Below are 14578 nucleotides of genomic sequence, written 5' to 3' on the forward strand. Positions count from 1 at the left end.
TTTTTTTTTTTTTTTCTTTTTAGGACTATTCAAAGTAACAAACTTTTTTTTGTTGTTTTTTGTTTTTTACATTTTTGCTCTGGTCATAAATATACAGAGAGAAAAAGAGGGAGAGAAAAATGAACAAGTCATCCAAAGTATGGAGATAAAACAGTATTCCTAAGGCACGTGGCAGTCTTTGAAAATACAGAAGCTCTAGCCAACTTAAATTATTTGTTGTTTTTCCTCGCTCAGTCAGTCCACAAAACTGTACAGTGACACAAATGTTGTGTTGCAGGTAATTCTTCCAAGTTGTTCCTCGGTCCACATCGCTGTGTTAGCCGGGCGCACGCTTCTTCTTTTTTTTTTTTTTTTCCTCTGTTTCCAGGCGAGATCCTAAAATGTGGTTAGTTAGTTGCTCAAAGCCTCTATTTTAAAATACACTTGGAATTCAACTAAAGATAATTTCTTTTTTAAAGAAATTGTGGGGTTGGGGGATGCGAGTCATTAGAAAAGGTTGGTAAGAGTCGTTTGTGAGGGGCTGTGGGGCTCATGGCCCTCCAGGTTGCCAGGCACAGAAGTTAAGACGGACGTCACAGTTGGCAGGGTGGGGCTAGTCAAGTCTGTCAGGGTGGTGGGCGTGCTGGAGGGGCTGAGCGAGGCGTTAGAGAGCTCCGAGGCTGGGCCCGAGGGTGTCCCTGTCTGCAGCGCCGCGTCCGCCGACTTGTCCACGCCCGTGTTTTCCTGCCGTAAGAGGTTGCGCCTGAACTTGGCTCGGGCATTCTGGAACCAGACCTGCGGGGGATGACAGGGAAGGGCTGGTTAGCAGGAGGCAGGCGGGGCATCCCGCCGACTGCTTCACTAGGAGCTCTGCTGTGTCTGGGGACACTAATCTGCGTTTTGCCAAGAGGATCCAAAAAAAGTCAGGTTGGCAGTATTTTTTTTTTTTTTTTGGAGACAGGGTCTGGGTCTGTCCCCCAGGCTGAAGTGCAATGGCACAGTCTCAGCTCACTGCAGCTTCAAACTCCTGGGCTCAGGCGGTCCTCCTGCCTCTGCCTCCTGGGTAGCTGGGGCTGCAGGGGAGTACCACCGGTCCCCGCTTTTAATTTTTTGTATCAACGGGGTCTTGCAACATTGCCCAGGCTGGTCTCAAACTCCAGGCTTCAAGTGATCCTCCTGCCTCAGCCTCCTAAAGGGTTGAGATTACATGTATGAGCCACTGCACCCATCCAATATTTTGCTCTTAACAAAATAAAACAAAAATTTCACTTTCTTTACTGCTATGGCTGGGCTTCTCTTTCTGATAGGAGGTTCCAGGGCTGAGCTGCACTCCCGAATTTGGGAGTCACATATGGTCGCTGGGCACTTAAAATGGCACTAGACTAAATGCCACCAGTCTGCAGGTGAAAACACACAACCTATCTGAAGGCTGGGTATGAAAAAAGCAGGTTGAATCTCTCAATAGTTTTTATATTGATTACATGTCGAAATGATAATAGTTTGGCTGTCCTGGGTTAAACAAAATACGTTATTAAAAAGAATTTTATTCATCTCTTCTTCAAGGAGGGCTACCAGAACATTTAAAATTTAAAATTAAATGTGTGGCTCATGTTGCATTTCTATACCAAACACACACACGGGACAAATCTTGATCCTTTTCCGAATGGTTGTTTGAGACATCCCCTTTTCTGTGGTTCCTTTTTTGGCAGTTGCCTTTCAGCAGACAATAAACCCCACAAGTTCTTGTTGGTAAAATGTTTAAAATGTTTCATGGTCAGTAAGTCTGGGAATGGGATAAAGAACACACGAGAATCAGGCAATAATAATGAGTCACTAAGAGGAAGTAAAAGGCACGGATCCTATTCCCCCTCATCGGTTGGAGAAGCCACCAGGTACCCTGGGCCACCAGGCATCAGGTCTCAGGGTGGAGGTAGGTGGAGCTGGGCAGATCGGGAACAGCAGCCAGATCAAAGTGAGTCCAGGGAAGCTGAAACCCGCAGTCTCCCGCCTGACCTGCTGCATCCCACATCAGCTTAGGAGGGATGTGCAGCAGGGCACAGGGCTCGGTGTGAAAAGAATGTCAGTGAGAGAACATGGGCTTACTTTCATTTTTTTCTTGGGCACAGACACACATACGTCAACACCCATACCTTTGCACACACACCTGTATGCATTCAGGAAGACACAGAGAAATTCATCTAAGGCCGGGCACGGTGGCTCACACCTGTAATCTCAGCACTTTGAGAGGCTGAGGCAGGTGGATCACTTGAGGTCAGGAGTTCGAGACCAGCCTGGCCAACATGGTGAAACCCCATCTCTACTAAAATTATAAAAAATTAGCTGGGCTTCGTGGTGCGTTCCTGTAACCCCAGCTACTCAGGAGGCTGAGAATTTGCTTGAACCCAGGAGGCGGAGGTTGCAGTGAGCCGAGATCCACCACTGCCCTCCAGCGAGACTGTCTCAAAAAAAAAAAAAAAAAAAAAAAAAAAAAGAGACTCATCCACACAGCCGGCCCTCAACTACAACCGCCCTTATAACAGCACAAACATAGAGACCCGCTGTACCCAGAGGTCCACGCAGTACTTTGGGAGGGGCTTAGGAAATCCGGGCCACTGTGGGGGTGGGGTTGAAGCTTCCAAGGAAAAAGGCCTTCAAGGCAGGGCCCCTTCACTTCCCTTTGCATGAGGAAAACACCCACCAGAAGCCTCCCCATAAAACAAAGGGCCTCGGGGCACTCTGCAGATTCTGGGGTGTCCAGTTGCGGATTTCCAGATGTCCTGCATCTGCCTGTCTTCCCAGTGTCTCCTGCAGGAGGGGGAGGGCTGGCTCCTGGCCCCACCCACCCCTCAGGACCACCCCAGCTGCAGGGGCCTATGACCTCAAACCCCCCTTTCTGGTGGTCTGACACAATTTGGGCTCAATTAAAAGCACAGCCACAAGAGTCTTGGAGTAAAGGGGGAGATCCAGACCCTGTGAAGTGAAGACACCAAGCCCCCTCCCCAGCGCTGGATCTTCCCAGGAAGGCAGCACGCTTTCTCTGGCTCTCTGTCCAATGAAAGCCTGTTGTCCTTTCCTTCTAGGGGCTGGCAAATAAGCACAGTGCTTCTCTGGCCACCCCGACATGCCCTCCCTGGGGTCGGGGGCAGGGGGGTATTTCCCTTTCCCGGCCAGCAGAAATCTGCAGGGATGAGACTGTGTCCTGGTAGCCTGAGGAATAGCTGATGAAGAAAATGGATGGAGAAATCCCCCAGAGGCCCTGAGAGAGAGGAAGTGACTTCCCCAAAGCCACGCAGATCAGGGCAGAGAAAGCCGGAGCCTTGGTGCCGCCGCCTTGCCATTGTCTTGGCCTGTGTGCGTATGACCTGAGAGCAGCCTGTGCTCTGTGCATCTGAGTTTCCACAGGGTAGCTGGAGCAGGGAGCCTGGGACAGGGGTGGAGGGTGCCTTGCTGGGTGCTCATTTGCTCATCCGTCCGGGGCTCCAAGACCTCGGGCAGGGCTGGACCCAGCTAGCTGCCGGCTGTTTGCTATTTCTCAGGCTGTTGCCCCTAACAGTGAGCTTGTAAACAATGACACCATCGTCCACAACTGTCTGCTCTGCTTTCCGGAACTAAGGCACTGGGAATCCGGTGGATGGAAATTCAACAACTTCATTTAAGCCAGGCTGCGCTGGGGTTGTGTGGGGTTTGCTTCACTAGAATTCTCTCCCAAGTATTTCAGAAAGTCCACTCCTGAGAGGTTGATGGGCATAGGGACCCTGTCTATGCTATCTTCATGTCCCCTGGGACATGGCAGAGATTCAGAATCAGTAATACGTATTCATAGGAATGGCTGACATGTATGCACCTTTTACTACGTGCCAGGCCCCACGCCACCTTCCAGCATGCACTGTCACAGGTTATTCTCATGAAAAGCCAAGTAGTTAGGTTCGATTATTATTATTCTCATTTTATAGTTTTATTTATTTATTATTTATTCATTTATTTTGAGACAGAGTCTGGCTTTGTCACCCAGGCTGGAGTGCAGAGGCGAGATCTCGGCTCATTGCAACCTCCGTCTCCTGGGTTCAAGGAATTCTCCTGCCTCAGTCTCCTAAGTAGCTGGGATTACAGGTGCATACCACCATACCAGGCTAATTTTTACTTTTTTTTGAGACAAAGTCTTGCTCTGTCACCCCCGAGCTGGAGTGCAGTGGCATGGTATCAACTCACAGCAATCTCTACCTCCTGAGTTCAAGCGATTCTCCTGCCTCAGCCTCCCAAATAGCTGGGATTACAGGCACCCGCCACCATACCCAGATAATTTTTTGTATTTTTAGTAGAGATGGAGTTTCACCATGTTGGCCAGGCTAGTATCAAACTCCTGACCTCAGGTGATCCGTCCACCTCGGCCTCCCAAAGTCCTGGGATTATAGGCATGAGCCACCACATCTGGCTCCACTGTATAGGTTTAAAAACCAGAGGGTCAGAGTGGTGAAGCCACTTGCCAGAGGTCACACAGAGGCAACCTGAGACTGGAATCCTTTTGCCCTAAAAAGGTCTTGCTACCTGAGGGGGTAGCAAGTCTATGAATGAGTGAATAAATGAATGAATAAGCAGAGAAGCAACAATGGTGTAGTGGAAAGAGTAGCTTCCAGTCCTGGGACTGCCACGTGACCTCAGGTTGTCCCTCACCTCTGGACCTGCCTCAGTTTCCTCACTTTTACAACACAAGGGTTAGACCATATCACATGATCTCTATGGCTCTCAGGGTTCTGACAGGCTGGGATTCTTGGGCAGCTGCAAGCAACAAGGGGGTGATCTGTCCCACCCACCCACCTCCTGAAACTGACAGCCCTCTCGCTTCAAGTGCCTCCTGTTCCCTGCACTGTGTGTCTGGGACAAGGCCAAGTTCAGACAGAGAATCATCAGGACACAACTAACAGCAGGCTAGGGTTGCCCTACCCTGGTGCCCAGCAGACCTCCAGTAAGTCCTAGGTGGATGAAGAAGCCCCCTCCATTGCTTCTTGCCCCCTCCCCAGGCACTCACTGGCCCTGCAAGCTGTGTTCTGCCTCCCACACCTCCTTCTCCAGAATTTTTTCATCAAGAAAGCCAGGAGGGCCAGTGGGAAACCCATTTTGCCCCCAGCAAATCCCCACCTGGGATGCTACGGAAATCACCCAAAAGATGAAAGCTTCATGCCCATCATGGCATTGTTTATAACATCAAACTACTGGCTGCATGCAAAGTGTCCACTCAGATGTGGCAAGTGGGAGTCATGACACAGCCACTCCACAACGCCACAGGGGAAATGTGATGGCTGTTAGGTGGAAAACAAAGGATAAAGAAATTATATCCTCTGGTGTTGTACCTTCACAAAGAAAATAATAATGACGAACAGTATTCCCCATGAAGCACCATCTTCTTTTTCCTTTTATTTTTTTTTTTTTTTTTTTGGAGACAGAGTCTATCTCTGTTACCCCAGCTGGAGTGCAATGGCACGATTTGGCTCACTGCAATCTCTACCTCCCGGGTTCAAGCGATTCTCCTGCCTCAGCCTCCTGAGTAGCTGGGATTACAGGCACTCACCATCACATTTAATTAATTTTTGTATTTTTAGTAGAGATGGGGTTTCACCATGTTGGCCATGCTGGTCTCAAACTCCTGACCTCAGGTGATCCACCTGCCTCAATCTCTCAAAGTCCTGGGATTATAGGTGAGAGCCACCATGCTCAGCCTATTTTCTTTTCTTTTTTTGAGACAGGATCTCGCTCTGTTGACCAGGCTGGAGTGCAGTATGGTGTGATTAGAGCTCACTGCAGCTTCCACCTCCCACCTCAGCCTCCTGAGTAGCTGGGACTACTGGAACATGCCACCATGCCTGGCTACTTCTTGTATTTTGTAGCGACAGAGTCTCACTATGTTGCCCATGCTGGTCTCAAACTCCTGGGCTCAAGCGATCTGCCCACCTCTATCTCCCAAAGTGCTGGGATTACCGGCAGGAGCCACCACACCATTCAGTGCCAGGCATTTTATAAGCAAAGTCCCAAGCATTTTACACATTAGCTCATTTGCTCCTTATAATAATTCTATGCGGCAGATGTGAGTATTGCTGCCAATTTGCAGGTACAGAGACTGTGCCTTACTGCACAGCCAGTAAGAGGCGGAACTGAGATATGAATTTCAACAGACTGGTTCCATGCCCTTAACCACTACTTAACCGCTAAATAACACACTTTAGTTATTGGGCTCCTGTGCTCTTAGAAGGGTAAGTTTTGGGTTGTTGTTTTTTTTTTCTATTTTTCTAAACTGTCAGTATAGCAGTTCTAGCATTTTGTAAACTTTTAAAGAAGTTTTCTTTAAAGAACCAAAAGTAATAAGCACTGAACTAGAAATCAGAAACCCTTGTTTCCAGCCCCAGGGTTCTAACCACTTTGCTGTGGTTCTTGGGAGAGTCACACCACCTCCGTGAGTGAACTTCCTCTCCTCTGAAATGAGAGGTTCAGGCCAAATTGCCTGTGAAACTCCACACAGCTTAGACCATCCAGGACAGTCATCACTGCCCTGGGTGGTGGACAGGCAGGACAAAGACCACTTTACAGGTGGGGAAACAGAGGTTCAAAGAAATGAAGTATCCTGCCCTGGTATAAAGGGCACCTCCTCCTCAGGGAAGCCTTCCCTGACTACCTCCTTCAGCAGGTCAGGCCTCTGTGTTACATGCTCTCATTGTACCCTTGTATTTTTCCTACCTAGTACGTCTTCCATTTTATTTCAAGAGTTAAATAAGAATTCTATGGCCAAATAAGATTTGGGAAATGTTACATTAGACTAAGTTGAGTCTCTTTCAGGTTTCTCAGTGCCTGTATTAATGCTAACATGCTCTGGTCTCCAAGAGAAAGACATAGTCACCTTGAGCCTTTCACTAATCAATTTGATCTTAGAATCATTTAAAAAAAATACAGAGATTAATCTTAGCATGATGTCAAGTGTTTATCCCACATCTTGCTCCACATGGCCTCTGGGCTGGACGTCCCTGGGGGCCTTGTTCACTGTCTTGTTCCCCACTGAATCCTCAGTGCCTCCAGCCCTCCCTGGCACATGGTAGGTCAGTGTGTCTGCCAAACAGGTGAGTGACCAGAGGAAAGCTAGAGTTCTCAGCTCGTAAACTCTCACACAGGATACTAACAACTAACTAGTCACCTAAAAGATGCTAGTTATTTATTTATTTTGGAGAGAGTCTTGCTCTGTTGCCCAGGCTGGAGTGCAGTGATACGATCTCAGCTCACTGCAACCTCCACCTCCCGGGTTCAAGCAATTCTCCTGCCTCAGTCTCCTGAGTAGCTGGGACTACAGGAGCACACCACCATGCCTGGCTAATTTTTTGGATTTGTAGTAGTGACGGGGGTTTCACCATGTTGGCCAGGCTGGTTCGAATCCCCGGCCTGAACTGATCTGCCCACCTCAGCCTCCCAAAGTGCTGGGATTACAGGAGTGAGCCACCTCGCCCAGCCTCAAAGATAGTTTTTAGACTGTTGGTGGTTAAAATGTATTTTCTTCCAAAGTCACACCAGGGAAACCCTATGGAGACCTTCACCCACCCAAATCAATCAGCTCATCACCCGTTTCCCCAGGCTTAAGGCATCTTAATATTCTGCCTCCCTGGTGCTTCCACAGGAAGGAAGAAAAGCAACTCCTATGTACTGAGAAACAATCTCCATGCATTTGTAAAGCTAAAAGTCTTAACAGACCTCTCTCCAAGGGGCCCTTCTGTCTCCTAGTCACCTTGCCCACTGATAGAGTATTACAGTTGTCATGCTGCTGCTGATGACAAATGTGAGCCCCTGTTATGTGATCAGCGCTTTAGTAGAGGTTTCTGCTTTCCTGCCAAGACATGGCATCTGTGACCTATACCTTCCCTCTTCTCCCATTGTACTGCTGCATTCGCAGCCAGATCCAAGGGGAGAAAAGTCACAATCCCTACATGTGCAATATTGGAAAGAGCTTTGGAATCCGACTGATCTGCACTTGACTCCTGGCTTCATCACTTACAAGCTGTGAGACAGGGCCAGGGTCCTAGACTCTCAGAACCTCAGTTTCATCATCTGCAAAATGAAGATAATCGCATTTTTAAGATGTGTGCAAAGAGGGTTGCAGACTGAATGGTGCTGGGTAAATGAGGGCATGAGATGAGCATGGCTGGGTCCTGACTCTATACTTTGTAAATTATACTGTATGTAATCTCATTTCCTCCATGCAACCACCAGTAAGACAGTATTCTCATTGCCATCTCACAGATAAGGAATCAGGCTCAGAGAGGAGAGATTAAAGCATCCAAATCTCACTGCTGGTAAGTCAGAGAGAATTCAAACCAGTCTGTTACCTTTCAAAGCCATACGACTAATTGCCTCACCTAAAACTGCTCCCATCCCATGTCCCCCAGATTCCCCATAGGCAGTCAGGGCACCTGGGACCGAGCCCCACACTGCCAATGCCTGGCTCCTGTAGCCAGCAGCAAATCACCTCATCTTACTAGGTCTTAAGCTTCTCATCTGTAAAATGGGCAGAAAAAATATTAAGGTAAGGTAGCTAAGTGGCTGGAAAGATAATGCTTTGTAAACTGCTGTATCATCATGTACAGTAGGTAATATTTGGAATTTGTACAAATGTGGTCTGGGAAAAAGGGAGAACAGTGCTACAGGTATGCCTGCCCCCACCATACAGATCCTAATGGATGCTCACACTCAGACAGTCATTGCCAGATTGGCTCAAAGACGAAAGAACTATGTCCGTTGATCAGACAGGACTGGATTTGGAACTAGCTCTGCAGGTAACTAGCAAAGTGTGATTTGGGGCAAGTGGAGATCATTTGGGCCTCCATGTTCTCATCTGGACAGTGGGGAAGAGGGATCATGATGCCTGGCACCCAGAGCGGCTGGTCCCTCCTCTGGGGTCCCTCAGTATGTTCCCCAACTGATCACACCATGAGGACACTATACATGGGTCTGTCTCTATAGCTAACAGGTGAATTTCTTCAGGGCCAGGACTGTGGTTTGTTCATCCCTGTGTCCCTGGGGCCTGGTGCAATACATATTTCATCAGATTAAAGAGCAAGAGGTGACTCTCCTGGAAATCTGATTTGTTCCTAAGCCAGGTGACCAAGCCTCCCACCTCCCCAAGGTCAACAGAGACTGGCTCTTCACTGGAGATTCCGATTCAACTATGGGTACTTACTCTTCATTTCATTTAATCTGGATAACTGAGAGAGGTTTGTGCCCTAATGGTGCCTTTCTACAGATGAGAAATCTATGGCTCAGAGAGGCTAACTAATTTGTCCAAGACACACAGCCAGTGAACCCAGCCCAGGTCTTCCTGAACCCAGTTCTGTCGCCAGCTCAAGCATTAATTCATAGAGCTGCCTTCCCTCCCCCAACCCCACTCCATAGAGCAAGCTCATCTATGCCCTGGAGGGCTTTGAATGTGGCCTAACACAAATTGATAAACTTTCTTAAAACATTATGAGGCTTTTTTTTTTTTTTTTTAGCTCAACAGCTATTGTTCACGTTAGTGTATTTTACGTGTAGCCCAGAACAGTTCTTCTTCTTCTAATGTGGCCCAGAGAAGCCAAAGGATTGGACATCCCTGCCACAGAGGATCTGGGTTGGTGAAGGAGGAAGGGTCCTACCAACCGGAGAAAAGGCCGCCCAACCCCAAGTCCTCAGTCCGAACTCACCCACGGCTGAAGGGAGGAGACGCCACAGAGAATCCTTGACCTAACCCCAAGAAGGCAAAGAACGAAGGAAACACAAGCGGAGCCTGCTACCCCAGCGGGTGTAGCCGTGTCCTCCACCCCACCAGGAGCCCAGGCCAGTGGGACTCGAAGCTGCCTGCAAAACGGACCCGAGGGAGGGGCGGGCCCAGAGAGGCGCATCGGCGTCCCATTGGCCAGCGCTCCCTACCACGGCTACGTCACCCAGTCCTCCCTCGCCCCGCAGCCCCTCGCCCGCTCCCCCTGAGCAGCGCTACCCAGGGACGCCTTGGCAACCGAGAGTCCCCAACTCCCAGCTGCCCCGGCAGCTGCAGCTACGGTTGCGCCGTGACACAGCCTCAACCCACCCCATGAAAGGCTTTTTTTTTTTTTTTTTTTAATTTCTGACAAACTCGCAAGAACTTTCATAGGGCCGCTGCGCAGCCCTCCGTCTCCATCATCCCCTCTATGTCACCTCCCAGCCCTCAGTCCCGGAGACCTGGGGTTGGAGGGTGGGTCAGACTGGCCTGGACTCGAATCCCACCACCTCCCCTCCTGTTGAGACTGTCCGGTCACTTCATCCCTCGGTTTCCTTCCCTCAAAATGTGTGTCGCTGTCACCATAACCACACGTTCTAAAGAATAAATTGGTTAAACTTGCTTTGCTTAAACTTGTTATAAAGGGAGGCACCGTCTTGCCTTCTCTTTCCATGAATGGGGAAACTGAGGTCCAGCTACCAGAATAATTGCTCATACTAATGAATTCATGCCAGCTAATGAACCTAGTTAAAGCTATTATTGGCCACTATCCACTGAGCACGTGTCAGGTCACGCCATAGTCATGTCATTTCAGTGGCTCCTCGGACAACCCCGACGCATAATTTATTGTATCCATTTCATGTATGAGGAAACTGAGGCTCCAAAAAGTTAAGTGACTTGCCTAAGACCCTAAAATGAGTAAAAGGAAGAGCTGACCGTTTGAGTTGTGGCCCAAGGCTCTGCCACAACTTTAGGTCATGCAGGAGCCTGGGACCTCCCCCTGCGCCCTCAGACTAGGGTTCTTAACATCTCTATGGAAATCAGGTGAAAGTTCTGGATCTCCTCTGTTAAGAAAGTACCCTCACATGTAAGTGCAGTTCTGCTGTTTCACAGGCACCCAGCCACTCTGCCACCTCACCATGTCCTCTGGACAGACCCAGCCAGGTGAGCCCTGCCCCCACCTGCCCACCCAGGGAATCTGCCCCCACACACTCCCACCACCAAACCTTGCTTCCAGGAGAGTCTGGGAGGCAGAAGATACATCTAGAGAGTTGCCTGAAGGAAGAGAGAGCGGGAAGGAAGACAGAGGCAGACAGCAAGAGAAGAGAAACTAGAGTGGATGAGAAGCAAGAAGCAGGCGCTAACAGTCACCTTGGGTGGACGTCCTGGGAAGGGGTGGGCGGCCTCTAGATTTCTCTGACATGTTTGAACCTCTCATGACACGAACATGTGTAAAATGAGTGTCACTTGAATAATAAACAGAAACTAAGAATTGTTTACAAGAAAGAGAAGAGACCAAATATGGAGACAAAGGGGATGGAGGGATACACAAACAGAAAAACAGAGAGGCAAAAACTGAAAAAGAGAAACGACAAAGTAAGGAAAAAAACCCGAAATACAGATAGGGAGAGGTGAAGAAAGAGAATGACAAAGATAAACTGAGAAGCAGACGCAGGGTGGAAGCTTTCCAAGGCCCACGGTGGGGGATGCAGGGTTCCACCGCAGTCCCCGGTGGTTCCCCCCACCCCCACCCCCACCCCCACCCCTGGCCCCTGCTGACCTGGAGGACCCGCTTGGTGAGGCCCGTCTTTTGCGCGAGCTGCTTCAAGTCCTTGGCGTCGGGGTTGTGGTTAATGGCAAAGTAAGACTTCATGGTCCGAAGCTGGTGGTGCTTGAAGGACGTGCGCATGCGCTTGGTCTTCTGGCTGCTCGGGTAGGGCTGGTCGCGGTCCAGGTGCTCTGCGTCGTTTTCGTTACAGCTCAGCGCTAGGGAGGAGACACACAGCCGGCGGCGGCGGCCGTGAGCTGTGGTGAACTTCCTGACCCACCCCCATGCCAAAGCCACACTCTCCGCACCTGCTGCCAAACACTTCTATCCTTAACCCTGCCGCACGTCTGAGCCACAACGAACTGGGGACATTATCCCCACTTTATAGATGGAGACACTGAGGCTCAGAGAGAGCAATCGCCCAGGATCACTCTGCTAGGAACCGCAGCACTGAATCCCAGCTCTGGGAGAATCCCAAAATCATTCCAAAGCCATTATGTTGTGATAATAAAAACAATAGTAGCAGCAGCAGCAGTAACAACCACAACAGCTACAACTTGTTGATGGCTGATTGGACTCCAGATGATGTGTTAAAAGGCTTTCCAGGCACAGTTTCATTGGGAAACAATCCAAGGAGCACCAGGTATTATCTTCCCCTTTTTACAGATGTTGAAACCGAGGCTCAGCAAGGGAAGTCTCTTGACTTCGGAAACAGCAGGACAAGGTCTCTGGGCCTGCACTCCTCCTGTTTCCCAAGGCACTCCTAAGCATGAGTGCTCTCTGCCATCTCCCCCTACCGTGTCTGGGACTGGCACTAGGAACTGCTGAGAAAGAGACTCACTTTCATTTCAACACACCCAAAAGTACTGAAGGACCCCTGCACCCCCAACACTGGGCTGAAGGTTGGAAATTGCATTTTGCAGTTTAATCCTCATCACTACCCTGTGAGAAGGTTGTTTCCCCGTGGAACAAATGGGGCAAATTAGGCTCGGGGAAGTTCAGAGACCTGCTGCAGTCCACAGAGAGTGGCAGAGTGGAAGGGGAAGGAAGTCCAAGGAAGAAATAAACATGCAGTAGACACCTATGGTATGCGTTTGGCTTTACAAATATCACTGTACATCATTACCACTCGGAGAGATGGCTATGACTCTTCCCATTTTAGAGCTATGGAAACTAAAGCTAAGGGAAATGAAGCCACCTGCCCACAGCCACATCACCTGTAACCGACTAGAGTGATCTTAATCTATTGAGCCTGGGTTCAGCACTGCAGTCCTCGTTTTCTTCCACTACACCACAAAGGGAGGAGGAAGCCTGTCCCTACCCACAAGGGGCCTCACGGGGGCCAGGCTGCCAATACCTAGCTGGCATTAGGGTTGGGGAATATGGGTGAAACGTGGGCCTCAGAAAATTGCTCGGCCATCTGGAAGCTGATGGGGTCATGCAGGACCCCTCCCAAGATCCCCTCCTAACCTCTGGAGACGTGGGCACCAACACTTATGGTCTTGCCTTGGGTTAAGACTCATAAGAGGCGCACATGCAGTCCGCCTAAAGTGGGGAACTGAGAAGATACCTTGTGCCCTTATCATGTATCTATAACAGAGTTCTAGATTTAGTAAATGAAAATACAGGCTGCCCAGTTAAATACAAATTTCAGATAAATAATCAATGATTTTTTTAGTATAAGCATGCCCTAAATATTACACGGGACATACCTATACTACAAATGTACTTGTTGTTTACCTAAAATTCAAATACTACAGGTGACATAGCTACACTAAAATACTGTCATTTATCTGAAATTCAAATATTACACGGGACACATATACTACAAATTTCAAATTTATTCGTTATTTATCCAAAAGGTAAATATTACTCAGGACACTTATACTAAAAAATGTATTTGTTATTTACCCAAAATTCAAATTTAACTAGGGGTCCTGCATTTTATCTGGCTACACTACCTCCGAAGAACTTTTACTCTGCTGGTGACCTCCCCCTTCCCCTGCCCAGTTGAGGAATAGCCCCTTGCAAAGAGAATTTGCAAGACACTGGTCTTGCCCAGGACTTTGGAGCTGTTAGCTAGGGGCTACACCTCCTAAGGGCCTCTTTCCACCCGCCTCCAGGTCCCTCACCCCCGGGGCTGCACTCCTATGGAGAGCGCTCCTGCAGTGAAGAGCCGGGATCCTGCAATTTAAAGGGGATCAGAGGATGCCTGTGAACCTGATCCACCAGAACTGCTTGGAACCCGCGGAGGTGAGCAACCCTTTTCTTTCCCCCAGTTCCCAGTTCCACTGGGGGTGGGGCAGGCCTCCCCACGGGGGATCTTTGGGCCCATCCCTCCACCCAGCCCCCGCCTGGGCTTGGCTGCTGTTAATGAGCTCCGTGGGGATCCCGACGCCCCCATGGACCCAAGGGACCTGCCCTGAGTGCCGCCTAGGTGGGGGAAGTGGTGCGGGGGAGGGGGACAGAAAGGGCAGAGAAAGGAGAGAAAAAGACAGACGTTGAAAGGCAGAATGGAGGGAGAGAAAGAGGGAGGGAGAGAAAGAGAGAGGGAGTAGGGAGGGAAGATGGACAGGAAAAAGAGAGGAGAGGCAGAGGTAAAGAAAGCGAAGGAGCGGGGAAACCAGAGGCAGACAGCTACAAAGACAGCAAGAAACAGACAGTGAGAGCCGAGGGGAAAGCGAGTCCCGGAAACAGGGGCAGCCTGTGGCGAGGGTCCGGTGGCCGAGCTGAATCCCGGGGCTCCAGGAGACCCTGTCCCTGCGGGGGAGGCCTTTTCCGAAGCCGTGACTGGTGGGGGAGTTGGTGAAAATAGGAAAGAAGGGGAATGGAGAAAAAAGGAAAGGAGCCGTCCCTAGGTAGTGAGGCCGAGGCTGGCCAGAGGCGAGGGCAGGGGGCGGCGGCGGGGGAAGCAGCCGTGGGGCCCAGGTTTGGCCGGCGCCCCGAACCCCCTCACTCCCGCCCCCAGTGCCCGGGCCGGATCGAGATTCCCCAGGATCGGATCCGGAGAGGAGCGAGGGGCCGAGGGGAGGGGGAGGACCCGGGCTTTCTCTCTCCTTTTTTTTTTTTTT

At 49.8% G+C, this 14578-nt stretch overlaps 1 protein-coding gene across 1 annotated transcript in view; it reads right to left on the reverse strand.

The window, feature by feature from the left end:
* Positions 1 to 271: 271 nt before the first annotated feature.
* The window catches only part of LHX2 (LIM homeobox 2), a 20907-nt gene continuing 6600 nt past the window's right edge, over positions 272 to 14578 (reverse strand). Inside the window, exons 4-5 of the mRNA XM_017548360.2 lie at positions 11520 to 11725; positions 272 to 774 (exon numbers count right to left, since the gene is read on the reverse strand). Coding sequence (XP_017403849.1) covers positions 487 to 774; positions 11520 to 11725 — 494 coding nt within the window. The 3' untranslated portion in view covers positions 272 to 486. The remainder of the gene's footprint in view (positions 775 to 11519; positions 11726 to 14578) is intronic.

Source organism: Cebus imitator, unplaced genomic scaffold (assembly GCF_001604975.1).
Source record: "Cebus imitator isolate Cc_AM_T3 unplaced genomic scaffold, Cebus_imitator-1.0 Scaffold206, whole genome shotgun sequence".
In the NCBI taxonomy this organism is placed as follows: domain Eukaryota; kingdom Metazoa; phylum Chordata; class Mammalia; order Primates; family Cebidae; genus Cebus; species Cebus imitator.